This window comes from Magnusiomyces paraingens (assembly GCF_902498895.1).
Source record: "Magnusiomyces paraingens strain CBS 517.90 genome assembly, contig: contig1, whole genome shotgun sequence".
Lineage (NCBI taxonomy): Eukaryota > Fungi > Ascomycota > Dipodascomycetes > Dipodascales > Dipodascaceae > Magnusiomyces > Magnusiomyces paraingens.
This window is the reverse complement of record NW_022474067.1, coordinates 4,644,039-4,668,623: the sequence shown is the minus strand read 5'-3', so window position 1 is coordinate 4,668,623 and position 24,585 is coordinate 4,644,039. Positions and strand designations below refer to the sequence as shown.

At 36.1% G+C, this 24,585-nt stretch overlaps 8 protein-coding genes across 8 annotated transcripts; 5 read left to right on the top strand and 3 right to left on the bottom strand.

Annotated features, from left to right (window-relative positions):
• Positions 1-2,226: 2,226 nt before the first annotated feature.
• Positions 2,227-3,945, top strand: SAPINGB_P001418 (uncharacterized protein; the record flags this gene model as incomplete). The annotated part of the gene is made up of 1 exon (XM_031996140.1): positions 2,227-3,945. One exon carries the CDS (start codon positions 2,227-2,229, stop codon positions 3,943-3,945), a length of 1,719 nt encoding a protein of 572 aa, XP_031852031.1.
• A 473-nt stretch (positions 3,946-4,418) lies between these two features.
• On the bottom strand, positions 4,419-5,525 carry SAPINGB_P001417 (uncharacterized protein; the record flags this gene model as incomplete). The annotated part of the gene is made up of 2 exons (XM_031996139.1): positions 4,419-5,353; positions 5,456-5,525. The coding sequence occupies 2 exons, from the start codon at positions 5,523-5,525 to the stop codon at positions 4,419-4,421; spliced, it is 1,005 nt and encodes a 334-aa protein (XP_031852030.1).
• An 894-nt stretch (positions 5,526-6,419) lies between these two features.
• SAPINGB_P001416 (uncharacterized protein) lies at positions 6,420-7,250 on the top strand (the record flags this gene model as incomplete). The annotated part of the gene is made up of 4 exons (XM_031996138.1): positions 6,420-6,445; positions 6,536-6,964; positions 7,041-7,140; positions 7,203-7,250. 4 exons carry the CDS (start codon positions 6,420-6,422, stop codon positions 7,248-7,250), a joined length of 603 nt encoding a protein of 200 aa, XP_031852029.1.
• Positions 7,251-7,576: 326 nt separating this feature from the next.
• On the top strand, positions 7,577-8,863 carry SAPINGB_P001415 (uncharacterized protein; the record flags this gene model as incomplete). The annotated part of the gene is made up of 1 exon (XM_031996137.1): positions 7,577-8,863. One exon carries the CDS (start codon positions 7,577-7,579, stop codon positions 8,861-8,863), a length of 1,287 nt encoding a protein of 428 aa, XP_031852028.1.
• A 328-nt stretch (positions 8,864-9,191) lies between these two features.
• SAPINGB_P001414 (uncharacterized protein) lies at positions 9,192-11,591 on the top strand (the record flags this gene model as incomplete). Its single annotated transcript, XM_031996136.1, has 1 exon — positions 9,192-11,591. One exon carries the CDS (start codon positions 9,192-9,194, stop codon positions 11,589-11,591), a length of 2,400 nt encoding a protein of 799 aa, XP_031852027.1.
• Positions 11,592-18,815: 7,224 nt separating this feature from the next.
• Positions 18,816-20,142, top strand: SAPINGB_P001412 (uncharacterized protein; the record flags this gene model as incomplete). The annotated part of the gene is made up of 2 exons (XM_031996135.1): positions 18,816-19,346; positions 19,405-20,142. 2 exons carry the CDS (start codon positions 18,816-18,818, stop codon positions 20,140-20,142), a joined length of 1,269 nt encoding a protein of 422 aa, XP_031852026.1.
• Positions 20,143-21,002: 860 nt separating this feature from the next.
• Positions 21,003-22,368, bottom strand: SAPINGB_P001411 (uncharacterized protein; the record flags this gene model as incomplete). Its single annotated transcript, XM_031996134.1, has 2 exons — positions 21,003-21,175; positions 21,351-22,368. The coding sequence occupies 2 exons, from the start codon at positions 22,366-22,368 to the stop codon at positions 21,003-21,005; spliced, it is 1,191 nt and encodes a 396-aa protein (XP_031852025.1).
• Positions 22,369-22,886: 518 nt separating this feature from the next.
• Positions 22,887-24,548, bottom strand: SAPINGB_P001410 (uncharacterized protein; the record flags this gene model as incomplete). Its single annotated transcript, XM_031996133.1, has 2 exons — positions 22,887-24,327; positions 24,400-24,548. 2 exons carry the CDS (start codon positions 24,546-24,548, stop codon positions 22,887-22,889), a joined length of 1,590 nt encoding a protein of 529 aa, XP_031852024.1.
• Between the last annotated feature and the right edge of the window lie 37 nt (positions 24,549-24,585).

The following is a 24,585-nucleotide window of genomic DNA, read 5'->3' as shown; positions in this document are numbered from 1 at the left end:
ATCAAAAAAAAAAAAAAAAAAAAACCAAACAGTTTCCATAGATAAAATTTCTTAAGAAAGGCTGTTTATATAATTATTTTTATTTTCTTTTATTATTTTTTGTTCAGCCGGATTGCTTCCCAGTCAATTGAATAAATAAATAAAAAAAAAAAAAATCCTCTCATTGTAATTATTATTATATATATTCAAGAATGATTATAAAAAAAAATAAAATTTTTTTTTTTCCCTTCAATAACTAGGCTTGTTGAAAAAAAAAAAAAAAAAAAAAAAAAAAAAATATTCAAGATTCTGGGCATGTCTAGTTTTGATAATGAGATTTCTATTTTTAAAAAAAATAAATAAAAAAATAAATAAAATACAGATAAAGATTAAATGCCAAGTTCTAAACTTTTCCAATTTTCCAATTTTCCAATTTTCCAATTTTCCAATTTTCCAATTTTGTTTATTTTTTTTTTATTTTTGTTTATTTATTTACTTAAAAGTCCTTTTTTTAATTTCTTAAAATTTTTTTTTCTCTTAACTTGTTGTGATTTTAATTTCTTTAAAAAAAAAAAAAAAAAAAAAAATAAAAAATAAAATCTTCTTAACTCAACTTAACTTAACTTCCCTTAATTAAGACTTTATAAAAAGTCTTTTTAGAAACGCGTGATGGGTTTTTATTTATTTTATTTTTTTAATACGTACTATATATAAATATAAATATAAATATAAATATAAATATAAATATATAACGTAGTACAGATAACGTAGTAACAGATACCCAAATAACGTATACCAAAAAAAGTTACTTTCTTCCCTCCCTTCATCCCCGTTTTTCTCCTTTTTTTATTTTATTTTATTTTATTTTATTTTGGGAAAGCTCGGAAGGTACGTTTTAGGCAGCAGTATTTCTTCATCAAGACAAAAGCAACCGACCAGAAAAAAAGAAAACGGCCATTAACTTCTTTCTCTCACTCCTCACTATTCATCCCTCCCCCCCCCCTGAGTTTAGAAAAGTTTGGGAAATTTATTTATTTTTTAAAAAACTACTACTACAAGTATAATTATTAAAAATTATTAAAAATTATTAAAAATTATTAAAAAAAAAAAAAAAAAAAAAGAAAACGCGTGGGATTTTTTTTTATTTATTATTATTATTATTATTATTATTATTATTATTATTATTATTATTATTATTATTATTTTTTTTTTTTTCAGAAGAAATTATTAAAAAAAAATTGAAATAATAATAATAATAATAATAATAATAAAAACTGAAGTTTGAAATAGATTAAAACAATATAAAAAGAAGAAGAAAAGAAAGAAAAATTTAATGAATTTTTATTTTTTTTTCAAATGGCATGACAGTCAGCTTCCGGATCGGGTCGGCGAGTGAACTCCATATGAAAAGATGAAAAAGATGAAAAAGAAGAAGAAAATGTGTGTGTGTTTTTAAAAAAGGTTAAAAGATAATTGAAAATTTATAAAGACTTTTCTATATATATATATATATATAAATCAATATTTAAATATAAATCAATATATAAATCAATATTTAACCAAATTAAATTCCCTCAATTACAACCCAACGCGTAACGGGTATTGAAAAATTATATATATATAAAAGACTTACGACGACGACGACAAACAACAACAACAACAACAATTACGAAGTCAATGATGATGATGATGATGATGATGTAAATTATGATGATGACGAAGACAATCCAATTTAAATTTTTTTTTTTTTTTTTTTTTTTTATGATGATGATGATGATAATAATAATAATAATAATAAAAAAAAAAAAAAAAAAAGCAGGAGATTAGAAGAGAAAAAGGGGAGGGGAAATAGTTGTTTGAATGTGTTTATATATAAAAAAAATTTAGTTGTGTAGAAGAAAACCAAAAAAAAAAAAAAAAAAAAAGACCTTCAAAAAGTAGTAGCGTGGCTAAGCACTAAAAAAAAAAAAAAAAAAAAAAAAAAATCTCCTTGTTGTATTAAAAAAAAAAAAAAAAAAAAGTATTTAATTTTTTTGCAAACCTCCGTTTTTTTTTTTTTTTTTTTTTTTAAACACGCGCGTTTTCATTCTTTCTTCTCTTTTTTTTTTTTTTTAAAAAAAATCTTCAAGTCACTCGCTTCTTCTTCTTCTTTTTCCTTTTCTTTTACTTTCTTTAAATCATTTTCCCATTCTTCTTCTTCTTCTTCTTCTTCTTCTTCTTCTTCTTCTTCATTCATTCACATAATCAATGAAGTTCTCGATATCCTCCGTATTGGCCACTGCCACGGCCCTCCTCTCATCGGCCTCTGTTGTTTCTGCTGCTGCAACATCCACAGCTTCTGCTTCTTCCTCTTCCTCCTCTTCTTCTTCTTCCGTCCCTGAAATCGTCATCAAGGGTAACAAGTTCTTCTACTCAAATAACGGAACTCAGTTCTTCTTTAAAGGTATCGCCTACCAACAAGAACTCGCAAATGCTACCTCAGATACAACCTTCACAGACCCCCTGGCTGATGGCACCGCTTGTGCTCGTGACTTGCCCTACCTCCTAGAGCTCAAAACTAACGTCCTGCGCGTCTACGCTGTCAACACTTCCCTCAATCATGACGACTGCATTAACCTCTTTGCTGAAAATGGTATCTACATCATTGCCGATCTCTCCGAACCTGGCCTCTCCATCAACCGTGACTCACCATCTTGGACTATTGATCTTTACTCCCGTTACACCTCCGTTATTGACCAGCTCCAAGGTTATTCAAACGTCCTCGGCTTCTTTGCCGGCAATGAAGTCACAAACAATAATACAAATACTGATGCTTCTCCCTTTGTCAAGGCTGCAATCCGTGACACTAAGGCTTACATCAAGTCCCAAGGTTACCGCTCTATCCCTGTCGGCTACTCCACTAATGATGATGCCGACACCCGTGGCTACCTTGCAGACTACTTCAACTGTGGTTCCGAAGATGAAATTGCTGACTTTTACGGTATTAACATGTATGAATGGTGCGGTAGCACTGTTAACTTTGAAACTTCTGGTTATGCTGACCGTACATTGGAATTTGAAAACTATACTGTTCCTGTTTTCTTTTCCGAATATGGTTGCAATGTCCCCCAGCCTCGTCAGTTTAATGATATTCCATCTCTCTACTCTACAAACATGACTGATACCTGGTCCGGTGGTATTGTTTACATGTACTTTGAGGAATCCAACAATTATGGTCTTGTTTCTATTGTTAACTCAAAGGTTTCTACCCTTTCTGACTTTAACGCCCTTTCTACTAAAATCAATGCCGTTTCCCCCTCTGCTTCTAACTCAGCCTCTTTTACCCCTACAAACACTGCTCAGCGTGACTGCCCTGCTTCCACTCTTGCCGACTGGAAAGCTGCATCTGACCTCCCCCCCACCCCTAACCAAACTGTTTGCGATTGCATGGCCAACTCTCTTGAATGCGTCGTTGTTGACAGCGTTGACGAGACTGACTATGCCGATCTCTTCTCTTACGTTTGCAACCAGATTGATTGTGGTGGTATCACTTCTAATGGTACCACTGGTGACTATGGCTCTTACTCCTTCTGCTCTGCTAAGGAAAAGCTTTCTTTTGTTCTTAACTTGTACTATATCTCTCAAAAGAAGAGTGCTTCTGCTTGCGATTTCTCTGCAAAGGCCACCACTGCTTCTACCCAGTCTGCCGGTTCTGTCTGTGCTTCTATTGTCTCTGCTGCCGGCTCTTCTGGTCTTAACTCTATTTCTGTCACTGTTACTGCCACTGGTTCTTCCTCTGGTTCTTCTGCCACTGGTTCTTCTTCTTCTTCCAAGTCTGGCTCTTCTTCTTCTTCTTCTGCTTCTGCTTCTGCCACTTCAAAGTCTCCTGCTCCTGCTAACCTTCCTGCTACTGTCAATGTCTTTGGTGTCCAGACTGCAGCTGCTCTTTTTGCCGCTTTCTCCATTGGCCTTGCTCTTGTTCTGTAAATGGGAAAGAGTGAATATGAAAAAAAAAAGAGTTTTTTTTTATAATTCAATTTTTTTAAAAGATTAAAAAAAAAAAATATAAAAAAACTTCCCCTTCCCCGCACACTTTCAAGAAAAAAAAAAAAAAAGAAAAAAAAAGCCCATTTCAACCATTTAGACGAGACAAAAAAAAAATGAAAAGACTGTTGAAGAAGAAATGTCAAAGCACTTTGTATAACTTATTGTTTATTTTTTATTAACATTTTTGATTATAATTAATTGTATTATTAAAGAAGAAAATTTTTAAAAAGAGAGAGAGAGAGAGAGAGAAAAATTTAAATGTAGTCTATTAGTTGAAAAAATATATATATATATATATGTATATATATTTTAATTTGTTTAAAATCTATCATGATAAGCCGTTTTTTTTTTCTTTTTTTTTTTCTTTTTTTTCTTTCTTTCTTAAATTTCATTTTTTAAGATTTCCATAAATATTAAACCATAAAAATCTCTCCAAGACTTTTAGAGTCCATGGTTGCTGCTCGCTTACTTCGAATCCAACGGGCCCGCGTCGCATGGATTCCTTTAAGTGCGGTTGGTGCTGCGCTACCTGTCGCTGCAACCGAAGATGTTGATTCTGATGAAGATGTTGATTCTGATGAAGATGAAGAAGATGAAGAAGAAGACGATGAAGATTCAGGTGAACTTTCTTTAGATTTTTTCGACTTCTTTTCTTTCTTGTCTTTCTTTTCTTTCTTTTCTTTCTTTTCTTTCTTATCCTTTTTGCTTTTCTTCACTTGATCATCTTCATCATCATCTTCTTCTAGCTTTCGCTTCTTAGACTTCTTTTCTGACTTTTCTTTTTTATTATCCTTTTCAGATTTGTCCTTCTTTTCCTTCTTCTTTTCTTTCTTATCAGATTTATCCTTCTTTTCCTTCTTCTTATCCAACTTATCCAACTTATCCAACTTATCCAACTTATCCAACTTATCCTTCTTTTCTTTTTTCTTTTCCTTCTTCTCATCACTCTTCTCACTTCCTCCCTTTATAATCTTACCATTCTCATCAATCGTTCCTTGCAATAATCCACCATACACAAACTGCATCCCAAACTTGGGATTTTCCTCCACTACCATTTTCCGTTGTGTTCCAAGTGCTCGTTCTACCCTTTCTTCTTCTCCATTCAACCGCCCTAAAATCCTTTGAAATACATCTAATCCTTGAACAAACCCATCATCTCCTGCCATACCTAACCCATCATCATTCCCTCCCCTTTTATACGGATTCCGTACTCGAGCACCAAGCCCACAATTATCCCGCTTCACTGCCATCTTAATATGAGATATGTTACCATGCTGCCGTTGACCAAGTCCATTCCCCTTGTTCCAACCTAACCGGACTAAATGCTGGTGACCAAATCTTAGTGTGTCTAAGGGAGAAGGAAAAAAAAAAAAAAATTGTGTTAGAGTAAAGCAAACCAGACAAAAGTTTTATTATATATATATATATATATATATATATATTCACTCACCATTTGACCAATGTGTGTTTCTAGGGTCTTTTCCAATCTTGGTATTCTGTTTAGCACCTGCCAGTCCCATTTTTTTTTTTTTTCCCTTTGTGATTTGATTTTGAATAGTTGAAAGAAAAAAAAAAAAAAAACAAAAAAGAAGAGAGGATTGTTTGGTGAGATTTTCTTTGATAAGGCAGAATAGGAAAATAAAAAAAAAAAAATTTTTTTTTAACCAAAAAAAAAATACCAACAAAAGGCTGAAAAAAAAAAAAAAATTTTTTTTATAATTAAGAAACTCCAAAAATCAGATCAGTCACGTGACAACTGAAAGACTATTGTGATGATTCAAACAACTTTGAAAGACTATCATCATCATCATCATCATCATCATCATCATCATCATCATAATCAAAAGAGATTAAGTAATTATCTTTTTTAAACAAAGAAGAAAAAAAAAATAAAAGATTTGAAATATTTAAAAAATTGATATTATAAATTAAAATTATAAATTGAAGTTTAAAATATTTTATATTTATTTTTGAAAAAAAAAAAAAAAAAAAAAAAAAGAATAAAAGTCTTTTTCTTTTTTTCCTTTTATTTCTCACTAATGTTCAAATATATTTAAACAAACTGATTCAACAATAAGATTAACTTGTTTAGTCGTCTTTAATAAAAAAAACCACTTTGATTAGTTTAAATTAAATTAAATTAAATTAAATTAAATTTCTGTTATGTTGAAATACGTTTTTTCTCAGTTAAAGTAAATTTAACACTTAACAAATCAGATTAGAAAATTAACAATATCCTGTTTATATAAGAATCAAAAAAAAAAAAAAAAAAATAAATAAAAAAAATAATAAAATTCCTTCAAAATTTTTTTTTTTTTCTTTCTCTTTCTTTCCATTAATCACCAATTTAAATTTTCTTTTTTTCTTATCACTTAAAACTAAGCAATTGAAAAAAAAATTTAAAATAATTACAAATGCCCCGTAAATCTCGCTCATCAAAGTAGTCCTATAAACTTATAATAAATCTTTCTGTTTTTGTTTAATCATCTCTAACCCCCCCTTTTTTTTTTTTTTTTCTTTTTTTCTTTAGTCTACCTCCAATGCCATCTTTAGATCTTTCTCAAGACTCTTCTTTGGCCATTGATTCCTCCTCTTCAGATTCCTTTCTTTCTCAAGTCACCAATAATCATTCAGTTTCTCCTACCTCTCAATTTACAACTACAACTACAACTCGCCCTAAACGTCGCCAACCTCGTCGTCGTGAAAATACCCCACTTCCTAAAGCAACACCAACCAACTTTGTCGAGCTTTTCCAATCTCAAATTACATCAATTTACTCCCAAATTGACGCACAAAGACGTGCTAAACTAACTGCTGCATCTGGACATACAAGACTTGGTCTTGCTCTCAAAAGTGTCCATGGCTCACGTATCACTAAAGCTCATCGTAGAATTCTAGAGCTACGCTCTCGCGCAGCTCAAAAACGTGCCAAATTAAACACAGCTGAGACTGAACAAGTGTAGAACAAAAAAAAAAAAATGGTATCAGGATATCTTTTCAATACTAACTAGTAATTTTTTTTTTATTTAATTTAGAAATTCAGTCAATACCCGGTTTGAAGAAAAGCTTGGGCAGCAGACCATTACTTTTGATGATTTAAACAAAAGAATTCTTGAGCTTCACTCTGAAATAAAGGTATGAAGCTAAAATAAATAGTAGGACTATTCAATTCTAACAAAAAAAAAAACTTTCCCTAGAAAACTTATGAAGACACATTGACTGCTGTTAAAACTCTTTCAGATTAACCAGCAAAGTCCATTTTTATAGTCTAAAGTATAGATAGAAAAACTCAATCAATTTACCCATCTTATATATATATATATAAATACCCTTACCCGGACCCACATATACGCATACTCTGCTGTACTTTCTAGACTGAATTTTTTTTCTGCATAAAAAAAAAAAAAAAAAAAAAATTTACCGCGAATTGGAAATTTTTTTATTAAATTTTTCCAGTCACCACAAAAAAAAAGCCCTTTTTTTATTTTATTTTATTTTATTTTTTTTTTTTGGTTTCTGCACACACAAGCACTCACTTGTACATTCCACATCTCCCTAGCCATTATCCACAATGACTACCGCCACCTTGTTGCCTCTCCCCGCCGAGTGGTCTGCTCCGGAATCTTTCCAGGCCTACGCTACCATCTCCTCCCCCTCCAAGCGTGTCATTGAGCCCGTTGGCCCTGGCTTCCTCGCACATGCCCGCCGCACCCTTAGAGGCCGTACCTGGTCTGAGGATGAGAAAATCCAGGCAGAGAAGAACGTCAAGAAGGTTGTCGAGAACAAGGACGAGATTGAGCTCGAAGATGAGCCCGAAGATCCTTCCATCTTTGAGCTGGATGCCAAGGACTGGAAGAACCAGGACCACTACATGGTTCTTGGTCTTACAAAGCTGAGATACAATGCTACTGATGATCAGATCCGCATTGCCCACAGAAGAAAGGTTCTTAAGCACCACCCCGATAAAAAGGCTGCTCAGGGCCAGATCAATGAGGATAGTCTGTTCAAGTGCATTCAAAAGGCCTTTGAGGTTCTTTCTGACCCCGTCCGCCGCAGACAGTTTGACTCAGTCGATAAGGCTGCCGATGTCCTCCCCCCCAAGAAGAATGTCAAGGGCGACTTTATTGAGCTCTGGGCCCCTGTCTTTGCTGCTGAAGGCCGCTTCTCCAAGACCCAGCCTGTCCCCGTTCTCGGCACCTTGGAGTCTCCCAAAACCCAGGTTGACGCCTTTTACTCCTTCTGGTACAAGTTTGACTCATGGAGAACCTTTGAGTACCTCGATGAGGATGTCCCCGACGATTCCAGTAACAGAGACAACAAGCGTTACATTGAGAAGAAGAACAAGGCTGCCCGCCAAAAGTACAAGACTGATGATACCGTCAGACTGCGCAAGCTTGTCGACACTGCTCTCGCCCAAGATCCCCGCATCAAGATGTTCCAGGACGCCGAGAAGAAGGCTCGTGAGCAGCGCAAGTGGGAACGTGAAGCTGGTGCTCGTGCTGCCCAGCAGGCCAAGGAGGAGGCCGAGAAGAAGAAGGCTGAAGAAGAGCGTCTTGCCAAAGAATCCCAGCAGGCTGGTAAGAAGGCCAAGGAGGCTGCTAAGAATGCTAAGAAGAAACTCAAGCGTACCGTCCGTGCCGGTCCCAAGGAGGTATCTTACTTTGGCGAAGCTGACTCCAAGGTTCAAGAGTCTATTGATGCTGATGTTGATGCCATTCTTGAGAAGCTCAATGACACCCAGCTCGCCGATCTTGCCGGTAAGGTTTCCGATAACAAGGATGCTGCCGCTGTCAAGGCTGCCTACGTTGCTACTGCTGCCGAGCTCAAGCTTTCGTCTGTCAAGTACTTTAGCTCTTAGATTTATGGGAAGTTTTAATTGGTAGGAATTGTTAGAAATATATTTTTATGGAGTTGAAGAAATTTATTTGTAAGAGCATTTTTTTTTTTTTTTTTAATTTTTTTTTTTTCAAAATTGAGACATTGTTACATGAACAAAAAAAAAAAATGGCTCTCAGTAAAAAAAATAAAACAATAAAAAAGCTTTTCCTTTTTTTATTTTTTATTTTTATTTTTATTTTTTTTCCTTTTGTCACCACCACAAAAAAAAAGCCTCCTTTTGTTGTTCTGATTCATCACAAACATACCTTTGACGTTTTCCGGATCATTAAAAACGGTCCATATAAACCATGGTCAAGACGGAAAACATTGGTCAGATCTATGATACTGACGGCACAACACCTCTTAACTATATTGTGGTGATTGACGCCGGTTCGAGCGGCTCGCGTGCTCACATCTTTTCTTATCCAGACTCAAAAAGCGTGTCCTTTTCACAAGGTGTCACCAAGAGAAGTCCCGATGATGATGATGATGACGATGGCGGCAGCAAAGCCAATGATACTAAGAGTGATAACTCTAAGGAACCTGAAAATAATTCAACTGACCAAGATTCAGAAAAAGAACTTTTGGACAATCCATCTTCATCCCAAGACACCAAGGACCAAAACACACCCGTTGTTCCCTTAAAAAACATTCTTCCTAACCTTTCCAAACAAGGCCACAAATGGGTCAAGAAAACAAAACCTGGGCTCAGCTCCTTCTCTGGTAAACCCCAGGCAGTGGGCAAAAAACACCTCAAGTCCCTACTCAAATATGCAATGGGTGTGGTTCCTGAATCACAACACTACCGTACCCCTATCTTCCTGCACGCGACGGCCGGACTACGAGTGCTCAAGCCTAACGATTCAAACAGTCTGTTGGATGCCGCATGTACATACATTAAGTCTCATACGGATTTTCTGCTGCCGGACTGCCGCACGGCCGTTTCGATGATTGACGGCGAGATTGAGGGTATTTTCGGCTGGATCTCTTCCAACTACCTGCTTGGCGGGCTTCAGGATCCAGATACATTTTTGCATGGCAAAAACAAGGACCATTTTACATTTGGTTTACTGGAAATGGGTGGTGCCAGTACTCAGGTTACATTTGTTCCAAACGTGACAGAAAGCTCAGCGCATAAGCAAAACATGTACACCCTCAATCTTCCTTCGTTAGACGGTACCAAGGATTTGTCTTTCCAGATTTCCTCAACAACGTTCCTGCGGTTTGGTGTTAATGAAATTCATAGCCAAGTGCTTGATTCTATCAAAAACAAAGAGGACCCATGCACTCCCAAGGGGCTTGTAACTGTTTATGACAAGAAGACACAGAAGGTTGTTTCCATAAAAAGTGCCAAGAAGAAAATCAAGGGAAAAGATGAGAAAGATGATGATGAAACTGATACAGAACCAGAAGATGAGAGTGATGATGATGATGATGAGGATGACAAGACCCGTTTGCGGAAACGTGGGAACAAGGTGGAAATCAAAGGCTCGGGAGATTACGACAAGTGCCAGGAGATTATGACACCATTGGCCGTTGCGATGCGTTCATCGGTGACCAAACCAGAGTTTGATTTCGACACAAACCATTTTATTGGCGTATCTGAATACTGGGACACAGCACACTACGGATTTGATTTAGGCGGCCGGTTTGACCACCAGAAACTTCAGGAGCGCGTACGAGCATACTGCAACTCAGACTGGGACTCAATTGCCGCTGTTAAAAAAGAAAAAGATGGTCCATACAGTGATTTAGACACAAGTGATCTCCATGACCTGTGCTTACGTGCTTCGTGGGTTCTTGCAGTGGTCGAGCATGGACTAGGTATTCCTATAGGAGATTTGGATGCCGCTAGTGCAAATTCTACCACAATAAATGACTCAGACAATAGTGCGATTCATAATGAGGAACTCGAGAATGGGTTTGAATCACCACTGCAAAGCGCCAATGAGATTCGTGGCACCAAGTACTCATGGACGTTGGGTCGTGCCCTATTGTATGCATCTGCGGAACAGAGTGTTTCAGAAAAATCTCAATCTGCAGGAATTTTATCCAACTTGAACTTGGACTCAGGGCATTTCCTTTACGGCATGCCTGCATACCCTCGTCCAAAGTTTGATGCAAAGCGGGTAAGTGACTTTAAGGCTAGCGACCATGATGATGATGATGACGATGACGACGATAATGACTGGGAAGACTATTTGGAGAAACATAGCCATCGTCTTTGGGGGACCCTTATATTTCTTCTTATTCTTATTGTCATTGTGTACCTTTTACTGGGTAAGTTGCGTCGCCGCCAAATGTGGCAATCGTTTATTTCAAAATTCCCAGGCCACCGGTACTCATCGAATTTCTCTCAGCAGCAAAGCACCCAACCTTCCACCTTTTTGGGCCGACTTGTTTCCGGAATCAGTGCGGCTGGTGCCGTTGCTGCTGGACTTTTCACAGGCCGCGGCAGTGGCAACACTATTAGCAATCGGTATCGTCGGATGGCTCCTGACTCTGAGCCTGTGGAAGATTTGGAGTTGGGCGCAATTGATGACCCGGATACTATTGGTCTGGAGATCTCATCGTCGTCATCGTCATTGTCTTCTTCTTCTGGTGCAGTGAATACTACCACAAATGGAGGTGGTAGTGGTGATCAGGCCCAAAGTGATAACTTTAGCATTTCAAGTGATGAAGAAAGCACAAGAGAACTTGTGAAATGAAGAATGAACAAAAGTATGAAAATAGGACTACGATATATATATATATTCATTTGATTTAACATGATAAAATATGGGATTAAACAGTGTAATATAAGTAAAATAAAAAAAAAAACTTATTGTAGTAATTTAAAAAAATATATTTGCTTTACTTGCGACAGCCCGGAGTCGAACCGGGGGCTCGTCGATGGCAACGACGAATTTTACCGCTAAACCACTAACGCTTTTAAGTTTCAATATTTACATATATTCTTTTAGGATTATATATGCACAAAATTTAACAATCTATAGTAAACAGTTGCTGAAATCATTGATTCAGGGGAAAGGGCTGGATGGTGTAAAGGGTAACACGTTCGCTCGATAGCGGAAGATACTGGGTTCGATTCCCAGAATACCCCCTTTTCCTGAGGATGTGTACGGGAGTATACACCTAGACTGAAAACCATAGGCTACCCTGGTTACAGGAATGCCGACTCTTCCGTACAGTCTAAATAGCCTGCAGGTGATTGCGGGCCGTATCTCTGACGGAAGAGATTAAGAAATACATGGGCGTCCGTGAAGATAAGTGGAAATGGGTTGGGAAGGTTTTGGGACCGACAGACTGGTTCTCCCTGTTCCTCGTAAGCTGGCATCAGGGCCCATCTTCCGGGCTACCGGAGACGCACAGAACAGAAACCACCAGTACTAAAAAGGTACAAATGAAAACCGGCAAGTCACATAGTCAGACAATAAAAGGATAGCGCAGATGCTGATGTTATATAGTTCTATAACCCTTGAATAAAAACAAACAAACAAACAAACAATCATTGATTCAGGACAACTAAGCCAAAATTATAAGTGCTTTTAAATTTGGCTTTGAAAATAATAAACCATGTCAGACCCCCCCAACAACACCCAAACCACGTTTAGTGGCGGCGACCCTCCTGCCGACAATAATTATACCGACAATAATAATGAACAGACTAATATTAATGATATGCAAAAAATTATTGCTGTTGAACTGAAGGAGAAAGAAAGTTCTCATTCCAGAGGACCTCATTCTCATGAAGCTCATCACATCAAACCCTCGACAAAAATCCAAAAAAATAATGAAAAACCAGACTCCCATAAAAAAATTGAAACTATCCACAAAAAGCTTGAATCGAATGATAAGCATAATGCTTCTTCAAACCACGAAACCCCCGTTGAAACCCCTATTGTGAATGTTGGTCCAACCTTGAACCCTACCTTTGACTCTTCACCAGATGGTGGTGATGTGGAAATTGACGCAACACCATCACGTGACATGGATGTTCTCATGCCGGATGCAAATCCATTTGGTGATAATTCTGAAGCCTGGGAATACATCTTAAAACTTAAGGATGTATTTCTGGTTGAATTGTCTATTGTTAAAGAAGACTTGAGTATTACAATTGAAGATTGGGAAATAAAATTTCAAAATCTTGAACTTAAAAACAATGAGTTAGCTAAACAACTCATTGCTTTGACCGAAAAGCTTAAAGCTTCAGAAGGACAAGTGAATTCTCTTCGCTCAGAACTTGATGTTTTGAGAAACAATCAGGTTCACACAGAAGTTAAACATGTAATGTTTGAAAAACTTAAAAAGGAAGTTAAGGATAATAAGGATCATTGCGATAAAGTGAAACATAAAGCTGATGAAATAGCTAAGATGACTCTTCAAGATTTGTCTCAAGAAAAAGCAAGAAACAAAAGAATTATCGACACTGAAATCAAGGAATTCAAAGAAATGACCAACAATCTTGAGAAAAGAGTTGATAATATGGAATACAAAGTTGGAACTATTTCAACTAAGGCTGATTTAACTACCAAAGAACTTAGCTACGCAAAAAGGAAATCAAGAGTGCGGTAAGAAAAGTCGACACTTTGCCTTTTGCTTTGACCCCTAAAACTCCAAATGGAGCAACTCCAAAGTTGAAAGACATTATGAAGGCTCAAAACAACACCGTGAAACTAAAGTTGATGAAGACAAACCCACTTTTAGAGTGTGCATAAGAATTCCAGATACCATGAAAAGAGTTAATATCCCTGCGATTGGAAAGAAAATTGATGCGGTTGCACAAAAAGCCGGTGGCTCAGGAAATAGGCTATACTGTCAAAGGGCATTTATATGTTCAACTTAATGACAAAGATTTTGCTGATAAAGCTGCAGAATGGATCCCCAAAGTTGACCCTACTTATTCAGTGCTTGACACAGATTCTTGGTACAAGGCTGTACTTCAGGAAATACCTAATACGGCATCGATTGAAGACTTGAAAGAAACTCTCTACAATTTTAATGATTACCATATTGTTTTGAATACCGAACCCAAAATCATTAGCAGAAACCAATTTACCCAAAACAGCATTGGTTTCATTCAGAAATGCCTAAGACTATGCAAAGTGTGCTGATAATCTTATTATCCAGTACACAAAAGTTAAAGTTAGACCTTTTATTAGCAGAAAAAAAACTCCTGAAGAACTCCAAGCTATGCGTAATAAGATACGATTATTGAAAAATGAATCAGACAAAAGGATAATGAGGCCCATCCTGTTTCCACTGACGACTCACAAGATGAACCGATGAAAGAAACAAATATTGAAGAACTAGATGAATCCAATGAGGAAGAAAACGAAAACAATTCTATTACATCCAATGAATTATAAAGTATTCCAACTCAATTGTCATAAATCGAAATCTATTACTGAAACTATCTTAGATAAAAAGAACCTGATATCTTGTTATTACAAGAACCTTACTTTAACAACTATGGGCCCATTAAACATAAAGATTGGATCCCAATCTTTACAGAAACTGGAAAAAAAAAAAATGCAGAGCAATTACTTACATTAGGTCTAACTCTGACTTACGAGCATTAACTACTAAAATTGAAAAGTTTACAAATCGAGATATGGTTACCATTTTGGTTAAAGACATTACAATTGTCAATGTCTATAATCAACCGAAACCATCCAAGAAATACCCTGAGCCACCGGTTTTTGAGTTTCTCAAACGGGAGATCAAGGAACAATACTCAAAGATTGTCATTGCAGGTGATTATAACTTACATCACAAGGAATGGGAGTCAAGGGCAGGTCCGAATACGGAAGCAGATGAAGTTGTTGAGTGGCTACATGAAAATGATATGATGTTAATTACTCCAAGAAATCAAAAAACATACAACAATAGAACCAATATTGATTTGGTTTATGGCTCAGTGGACTTACTTCATAGAATTTCATTTAGTGGAGTGGATGAAAATACACTAAGTGATCACTCAATTGTGGAGTGGGACATCTATATGTCTCAGAGTAAAAACGGGGATGAAGTTTTTACTTCGGTGAAGAGATTGAATATTAAGAATGCAGATTGGGAAAAGTTTGACAAGGAGCTTTCTTCTGCCATTAAAGATTTTAATGTGCATAACAAAACTCTAAAATCAACTGACCAAATTGATGACCAAGCTAAAGTTCTTGAGGAGGTTGTAAAAAGAGCAATGGCAAAGTCGATGAAGGAAGTTAAGGTGATGAAAAAGTCCAAACGCTATTGGAATCAAGAATTAAGGGAGAAGTTAGAAAAAGCGCTAGAAGCTAAAAGGGAAGCCCGTCAAAGACAACCTTCTTTGGCTTTGAAACGACAAAAAAATTGAAGAGGCGAAAAAAAAAGCTAGAAAAATTTTTGACCACAGTTTGCGTGAGGCAAGTACTGAGCAATGGAATAAATATTTGTCTAGTTTAGAAGGAAATGACATTTGGAAGATTTTGAAGTATATTAATCCAAAAAGCAATGATACCATTATACCACAAATTAGAAAAGAAGATGGAACTCTCACTACTACTGTTGACGAAAAAAGACATGAAATATGGAAGGCACTTCTACCTGAAATTGATCATGGTCTTGATAGAGAGTTTGAAATTGATGACGATTCTCGATGGCCAAAATTAGAGTTTGATGAAGTTGACTCTGCATTGGCTGATACCCCAAATGATAAAGCTCCAGGAGACGATGGAATTACTGGCAAAGTTTTAAAGATGGCATGGCTAAATAAAGACTTTAAGGAAAGGTTTTTCAAGCTTCTCCAAGCTTGTGTAAAGTTTGGATACCACCCAAAAGTCTGGAGACATGGCATTATTGTTGTTATACCTAAACCTAAGAAACCTGACTATTCAAAGCCAAGAGCATACCGACCAATTTCCTTACTTAAGATTCCATCTAAAGTACTGGAAAAATTATACAAAAAGAATGACCAAGCTTACAACACACACTTACTTCCACCAGAGCAATATGGGGAAGACAAGGTTATTGTGCTACTGATGCTGTTTTGGAACTTGTCCAAAGAATTGAAACTAGTAAGGAAAAAATTTCAGCTATGCTCATTGATATTCAAGGAGCTTTTGATAATGTTAACAGAAATATATTGGCACACACAATGGAGGATATGAAACTACCCAAAGCACTTATAAACTGGACGTACCAATTTGTAAGTGAAAGAGAAGCTAGTATGCTCATGGACCGAAGAAAAGGATCAGTGCAAAAATTAGTACTGGAATTCCGCAAGGCTCACCTATTTCACCACTACTTTTTTGATATATTCCACACCAATGTATCATGCCATTAAAGAATGGGGTGGAACTCCTTTTGGCTTTATTGATGATGTGACTATTACCGTTGAAGGTAAAATTGAAGAAAATACCAAAAGCTTAAGCAACATATTAGAAAAATGTTGTAATTGGGCTAAATCAAGAATGACCAAAATTGATTTGGGTGATAAATTGGGTTTTATTCATTTTACAAAAAAATGTGAAACCTAAAGATGAGAAAGTGCAACTTACTTTACCTAATGGAGAACTTCGTGAACCCCAGAAGGAAGTTAAATTGCTTGGAATTACTTTGAACAATCTGCTTGATTTTAAATCTCATATTTTGAATAAAATCAATAAAGCAAGAAAAGCTGTTGGTGCTATTTGGCATCTTGGTGGCGTGCAAAAGGTATGCGAGGGTCTGCAGTCAGATCACTGTATATTGCTTGCGTGAGACCAATTGTCGAATATGGCTTAGAAATTTGGCATCACAAAATTTTGAAAGGAGAAATCCACAAGTTGGAAGTAATGCAGAATATGGCTTTAAGAAGAATTGTTGGTGCTTATCGCACAACTCCTATTGCGGTACTACAAAAGGAAGTTGGTATTATGCCATATAGTATTAGGCTAAAATTTATGGTGGCACGAAAAGCTATTCGTTTACACCTAAATATTAGCAAAACTAATCCTATTAATGGTCATTTGTTAACATTGATTGAGAAATCTCCAATTGCAAAGCTAACCACGCTTTACATGTTGGCGAAAGATGATAGAGACTATATGATTAAAAAGGATGAAAACGAAAATGCAAGAGGGTTGAACCTCTTACACTGAAACAACAACAAAATCAGACGATTGGAATTTTGAAGAAACAAGCAATGGAAGAATGGCAAGAAATGTATTGGAACAGCAGTAAGGATCTGTGGTATCATAATATCACAGTGGAGTCGAAATGTACTGATAATCTTTCCAAAATGGTTACGGGAGTGATCATGAAGAAAGATAGTCGAAGGATCTTGAGTAATATTACTCAGTTTCGCACAGGCCATGGAAACTTTGGCGCATGGTTTAAAAAGTTTGGAATTGAAAAGGATAGTTACAACTGCAAATGTGGAGAGCTGGAAACAGTTCATCACATTTTAGTTGAGTGTCCTTTGCTTGAAGAGGAAAGAAAAGGACTGAAACGGATATCTCCAGAGATGGACATGTCGACTCTCTTAAACAGTTTAACTGGCTTACAAGAGATTGTAAGCTTTATCTCTGCTTGGAGGGATTAAGAAATACAATTACAGCGTTGATGAAGACAAGTGGAGATAGGTTGGGAAGGTTTGGTTATTTTAACCCCCTGTTCCTCGTAAGCTGGCATCAGGACTTATTTTCGGGCTGTTGGAGATGCAATGTTGAAGCCAAAATTAAAAGTTTATTATTAAAATGAAAAAATATATAGTATGGACAAGAAGGATAGCGCAGATGCTGATGTTATATAATTCTATAACCCTTGAATAAAAACAAACAAACAAACATCATTGATTCAGGGCCCATTTTCCGGGCTACCGAAGACGCACAGAACAGAAACCACCCGTACTAAAAAGGTACAAATGAAAACCGGCAAGTCACAGATGTAAGACAATAAAAGGATAGCGCAGATGCTGATGTTATATAGTTCTATAACCCTTGAATAAAAACAAACAAACAATGAAATCATTGATTAATTCTATAACCTTTGAATAAAAACAAACAAACAAACAAGAAATCATTGATTTTGGGCTGTTGGAGATGCAATGTTGAAGCCAAAATTAAAAGTTTATTATGAAAATAAAAAGATATATATAGTATGGACAAGAAGGATAGCCCAGATGCTGATGTTATATAATTCTATAACCCTTGAATAAAAACAAACAAATAAACAGACGAAATAATTGATTTTTCAATGGAATAAAAAATTAAAATTAAAGCTCTTATAAAGGCAATTAGAAATTTAATCAATAGGTAGGGTATTTAATCTTTTGTTTTGCTAAAAAACAGGCATTATCAAGGCCTATTTTCGGGTTTTTAGATATGCAAACGTTAGGGTTAAATTAAAAGCTGAAAACGTAAAGATAGTAAAAAAACAGTTTAATGAAAAAAAAAATATGAAGGAATACCTTTTTTTTTTAATAGTTTTATGTTTATTAATCTTTTATACATTTATTTATAAATATAAAAATTAATTAATTTTATTTTTTTTTAAAAAAAAAGATATACTAAAATGAATCTCGAGGACTTAAATGTACAGCAAGACTTTAATCGAAAGGCAGCCAAGGTTTTTATGCCGCTGCGATTAAAGTCTTTGTGTATGTCGTTGCTGAATGCCATGGTCACGTGCAAAATTGGCCTTTTCCGGTATGGGCAGTGCCGGTCGAATTTTTTTTTTTTTTTTTTCCTTCTTCGTTTTTATCACAAAAAGAAATCTTTTTTTTTTAACAACAAACACCAAGCCATCCTTTTTACTCAGTTCACCAATAATCAAGAAAACCTTCAAAAAATTCCTTTTTTTTTATTTTTCATTTTTATTTCATTTGATTCTACCATATTTGCATTTTAAAATCTTTTTTTTGGGTGTCATCTGAGCTCCTTTCTAATCTTTTACTAATCTTTAAATTTGCAACTATGAACAACTTTGACTACGCATCGAACCAACTACCACATTCACATTCACATTCACATTCACATTCACATTCACATTCACATTCACATTCACATTCACATTCACATTCACATTCACATTCACAATCACAATCACAATCTCAATCTCAATCTCAATTACAATCACAAGAACAAGAACAAGAACAAGAACATGAAGATGAACAACCTGCACAGTGTCCTACAAACGGACTTGCTAATTTTAGTTTCTCCAATACCCCATCAACATCTTCGCGACTCTTTCAACAACAACTCATGAGAAACTGTCCAGTGAACTTGGGTATCCCCAGCGCAGAACCCGAAAAAACAAAACTACCCATTCTGCTTTCATCCCCACCCCTCTCTCCACGCGACACATCTTGGATGAAGCTTAGTGTAAAGCGTAGCCTCGATGACACAGAAACTACGGATGCCATGGGAGGTTGTGATTTTGATATGGACTCAGAGGAGGCTGGTCAACATATTAATAACTATGAGCATTCTGGTCGAACCTTTAAGGTAAAGTTTTTTTTATTAAATCTATCTTTATCATCATTAACTAACATATTGTTATTAGAAAATTAAAAGCATTGGCGGTAATAGTGACCAACAATCTCATTCTGACCAGCTTGAACATTTAACTCAAAACTACTCGGACCCGCCAACCCCACAACCCATTGTTGGTGGCGTTGCTGGACTTTCATTACAAAACAATATCGGTAGTCAAAACAAAATGGCCATAAATATGCTCCAGCAAAATCTGACTAATATATCTCAAGCTCAGCAGCAACAAAATGGAATGCTGCCTACAACTCATTTTCATATGAATCCTCATCATCAGCCTTCTCCGGGATTAGAATCGCATCAACAGCATCAGCAACTGAATACAAATTATTCTCTAGAATCATCTTCATCAGGAACTCAATCTCACTTTGCATTTTTTACAGATTCGTCTTCTTCATCTTCATCTTCTTTATCTAGCATGACAAGTGTTGACTTTAAGAGTCACTACGGTAAATACCATCATCCACACCATTACCATCACAATCATAATTATCATCATCATCATCATAGCATATTACATCAAGATAACAAAGTTAATCTATCACACCACGAGCATTTAGATACACAATCAGTTTTGGCATCTACAAACTTGCATTTAGGCCACGAACAGGAGCAGGAGCAGGAGCACAGCGGGCTTAAAGTGCCGCCACCGCCGCCACCACCGTTCAGCATGCATTTCAGAATGGGGTATCGGCCAACGTGTGAAAAATGTGTAAATAAAGTTCCTGGTCATTTTTCCCATTTGGATTAAACTTATTGTCACCAAGAAAAACTTGGCTGTTTTTTTTTTTTTAAAAAAAAAATAAAGTCTTATGGGATATTAATATTGCTGCCAATCAACCTAAAATTTCTTTTCATCTAGATTCCGACATTTGCATTTGGGAGGTTGTGATGGCGACACGTCGTTTTAAGCAAAGGGAGGGGGAAAAAAAGGGCAGCGAGAACAAAAGAAGGAGACTTTTAATAGACTTTAGCACATTCTTTATTACGTATCTACCATCATCTTTTTATAATTTGCATTTTTTTTTTCGTCTGTTTCTTTTTTAACTTACTCTTAGTTTTTATTGTTGACAACAATGCTGTATATACAAAACGTTAAATAACTGTATTCAAGTGAAATGTTGTAATTACTTTTTGTTTCCATTCAGATGAAATTTCTTTTTTTCCCCTGAGAGATAATTATCATCTAAAGATGTAGATTTTGTGCAAAAGAATTTTAAGTTCTTTTCGAAATGTGACTGATCATCATGATGAAGACAAGATTAAAATGTCCTAACACATAAAAAAAAAAGAAGTGATAGTTTTCGACATTTTTAGCCGCACTCACTTACAACCATTTCTTCTGTTTCTTTAAAAGCCGAATTTTCAAAAAAAAAAAAAAAAAAAAACACAAAAGGTAATAAGCTCATAAAAAATACAATTGAAAAGTAAGAAAAAAAATAGTTGTGAAAGGCCTGATTATTGTAATATGGAGGGTTCTTGTGTGTTTTTTGTTTAAAAAGAAATGGCTGTTTGATAGTTAATTTTTTTTGCGTGTAATATTTTCTTTCTTATCGGCACCCCAAAAAGAAATCTTTGTTAACCATGTATTTGTTTGGTGGTTGGTCCATATCATCTTTTTGATAATGAATCATTTATTCCTGAGGTTTCTTCGTTGTCATCGTCATCCTCTTCTATGGCAGATTCTTTGGAATTATCAACAGATGGAATGGCGATATGGTGCTGTTTAGCAAGCTCAGCCAGCTGAGTATTTTCATCAATTAGCATGTGCAAAAACTTGACAGCTACACAACAAAACCTAAGCAGTTAGAAAATCTCCCCATAAAATCATTAAAGAATGAGAAATAAAAAAAAAACATAACGATAATAAAAGAGATTACTCTTAGATTATATGTTCTGTCTTTCTGTATATATATATATATATATATATATATATATCTTCATATCAAATAATCATACTTTTTAAAAGAACAGTGGCCTCACTGCGACCTTGGCTCTTGTCAAGGTCCGGTACAATCTCTGTAATCTTATCAAATCCTTCGCGGATAGCCTGCCGTCTTTTTTGTTCTGATGCTATATGGTTGGCCTTTTTTTCGTCCGGAGTTAACAGCTCTCCGGGAGGTTTCGCGCTCCGTGGAACTGGTTGCACTGGCAAACCTGTTCGTCTTCGTGGGCGTTTAGGTGGTAACACAAATGTACCTGCTGCTGGGACGGCTGTTGAACCAGAAGATGCTAAAGGTGGTGATTGTGAATGTGACTGTGGCTGTGGCTGTGGCTGTGATTGTGAATGTGATTGTGGAAGAGAAGATGTCACAAGAGAAGGTGTATCAGATCCACTGGTTGAAATTGGTAACTGGTGAGAGTTTTGCTGGGTAGATGGTAATTGCTGGTCAGCAGAGGACCTAGGATCAGTCTTTTCGAAGCCGTTGTTTTGGCTCATTTTTGTGGTAGATGAAGGAGGGTATATGGATGGTTGTAGAGGAAGAAGAAAGTTAATATTGGTTGTGGTGGTGGTTGTGGTGGTGGTGTTTGTAGGAGAAATAATGTTATTGTTGTTGCTTGTAGTTTCCTTGGTGGTAATAAAGGGAGCATTTGTACTGCTGTTAGTACGACCATCACCACTACTACTGAGAGTTTTTTTGCCATGAGGAGCTCCAGGGTCGATCTTAGTGCCCTTTGGTTTTGTGCGACTCTTTTTCTTGCTCGGTTTCATGCCATTAGAGGCGCCGTCGTCACTTGTTTTATCTGCGTTATTGTCGATGTTTTTCATGCCATTGCTTCTTCCACCATGTGCTGCCAAGGCAGAGTTAAAAACATAGTCTTCTGCCTGGCGTTTCAAAGGTAAAGAAGAAGGCAGTTGTTGTTGTTGTTGATGATGATGATGTTGATGATTTGCTTGTTGTGATATTAATGGCGGTGGCTGCAATTCTAAATTTTCAGCTGTTGGCAGAGACGTTTGCGAAGTCTCTGCTTTCATTTTTTTTTTATTTCTTTCTCAATTGGAACGGTCTATTCGAGTAAGTTCTACTGTTTAACAGAGTAAGTAAGTAAGAAAGTAAATGAATCAATCAATCAGCTTCTTCTTCTTCTTTTTTTTGAATTAATTTGAATGATTTTTGGCTTGTGAAAGAAAGTTTGGTCAAACTTAAAGGAAATCTCGAGGACTTTTAAAAACATGAAAATCTCCCTAAAGTGATTTCTAATTGAACAAGATATAATCAAAATCAAGTTTTTGAATTATAATTATAATTAGAATTAGAATAAAGAAATAAACAGCAAACAGACTTAATGAAAGATGGGAAATGGTGGACACTTTGAAAATAAAAAAAAAAAAATTATTTACAAAATAAAAAAATCACATGCAACAACCGAACAAATCTTTTGGTCCTCGTCTGCCGACAATAATTTTTTTTTTTATAAAATCATAATATTCACACACACTATATATTTCTAATCATAATGAAAACAAAAAGCAACCTCTTAAAAAAAAACTCTTCAGTTAAGAATATTGGCAATTTTCAAGTTCTGTCGAATATCCTTTGATGTACTAATCTCCTTTAACTTCTTCATCACATCATTCTGATTCTCAGACCTACTACTCTCCCCGCAATCCCCTTTCTCACTTGGGTTGCAGGCACTGCCTCCATTCACTATAGGTGCAAAAACCGGTACTTCCAAAGACCCAAATGATACCTCTTGATCTACCTTTTTCTTACCACCACCATCACCACCATTTCTCTTGCTCAACGTCCTTCTATCATCAACCGTCCCTGCTCCTTTACCAAACTTAGTAATTAACTTGAACCGAAGTGTACTCGACCTCCTTTCATGGGCCGGCAACTTATTTTCAGGCTTATTTTCTATTGACTGCTGCTTTTCCTTTTCTTTCTCTCTCTTTTTAGCTTCTGCCTTTTCTCGCTTTTCCTTATCATCCTTGGTTCTTTGTGCAATATGATCGGGTAACAGCCGCTGGAAACTCTTAATCAACGACGGAGTCCGCTTAAACAACACCTTGACTCGCTCAAATGCTTCATTCGCAGGCACCTTTCCATTCCGGTAATCGTGCAACAAATCTAAAAATTGTGCATACACCTCTGGATCCTTGTTATAATGGTACTTGACTCGCCGAATATACTCAACAATAAAAAAAATAACCGCGGAATGCTTCCCAAAAGTCGATGAATCAGAGGAGCCCAAAATATTCTGCTGAAACGGCTCTTCTTTAAGATCAAAAAGTCTCAATTGATTTTTCTTAGATGGGTTTGTAATATCCTTGGATTTTGCTTCCAATCTACTAGTTGTTGATGGTCCTTCTCTTGTTTGACTTGTGTTGTTGTAATTAGGAGGGCTAGACAAAGACGTACAAACAAAAGGCTTATTTGGATGTGCCGTCACAGTGGTCTCAAGTAGTTTGATGGGCTCTTTTTTCTGTCTGGGATTTATATTTTGAAAAGAATCCAATCTTCTTCGCTTTGAAAATATCGACTTCTCTTCGCCAAAGTTACTTGCATTTCTTTTTCCTTTTCTGTCTGGCGTGCATTTAATCACCAATGTCGGTACCAGCTCTTCCTCTTCCTCATTGTCATCACCACCTTCTTTCGCTTTACCTTCACTTCTTTCTCTCCCTTTATTGTCACCACCTTCTTTTTCATTATCATCACCACCCAATTTCTTCTCTACACTTTTAGTGAACCTTCTCGCTACCTGATGCTTAGCTGGTGATACTGGGGGAGATATGGGCAAATCTAAAATTGTTTTCACCGTCCTCATGGAACAAGCCATAGGAATGGGTTTTAAAGTGGTTTGCTTAGCAGATTGGGGTCTAACTGCACCTACATAATACCCAGGAGGGAAAAGTGCGTTGAACCCTAGAATTAATTTGTCGTGACCCTTAAACAAGACATTGATACCCACAAAAACTTGGCCAGATGTCAGTCTATTAATAAGGATAACAAAGCCTAATGTTATTACCTATTTTTTAAAAAAAAATGGAAAAGAAGAAACTTACTTCCCAGTGTTGTAATGATCAATGAGCCGGAGAAAAGAATAGTATATTTGCTTTTCGTCACCAAACTCTTGTTCAATTTCCCGAAAATAAGGCGAGGCGTTAGTAAATACCAACGGCGGATATTCATTAAAAGATTTCAACAAACTCATTTCAAAAGCTACTTTAGATGATAATTATTGATTTCAA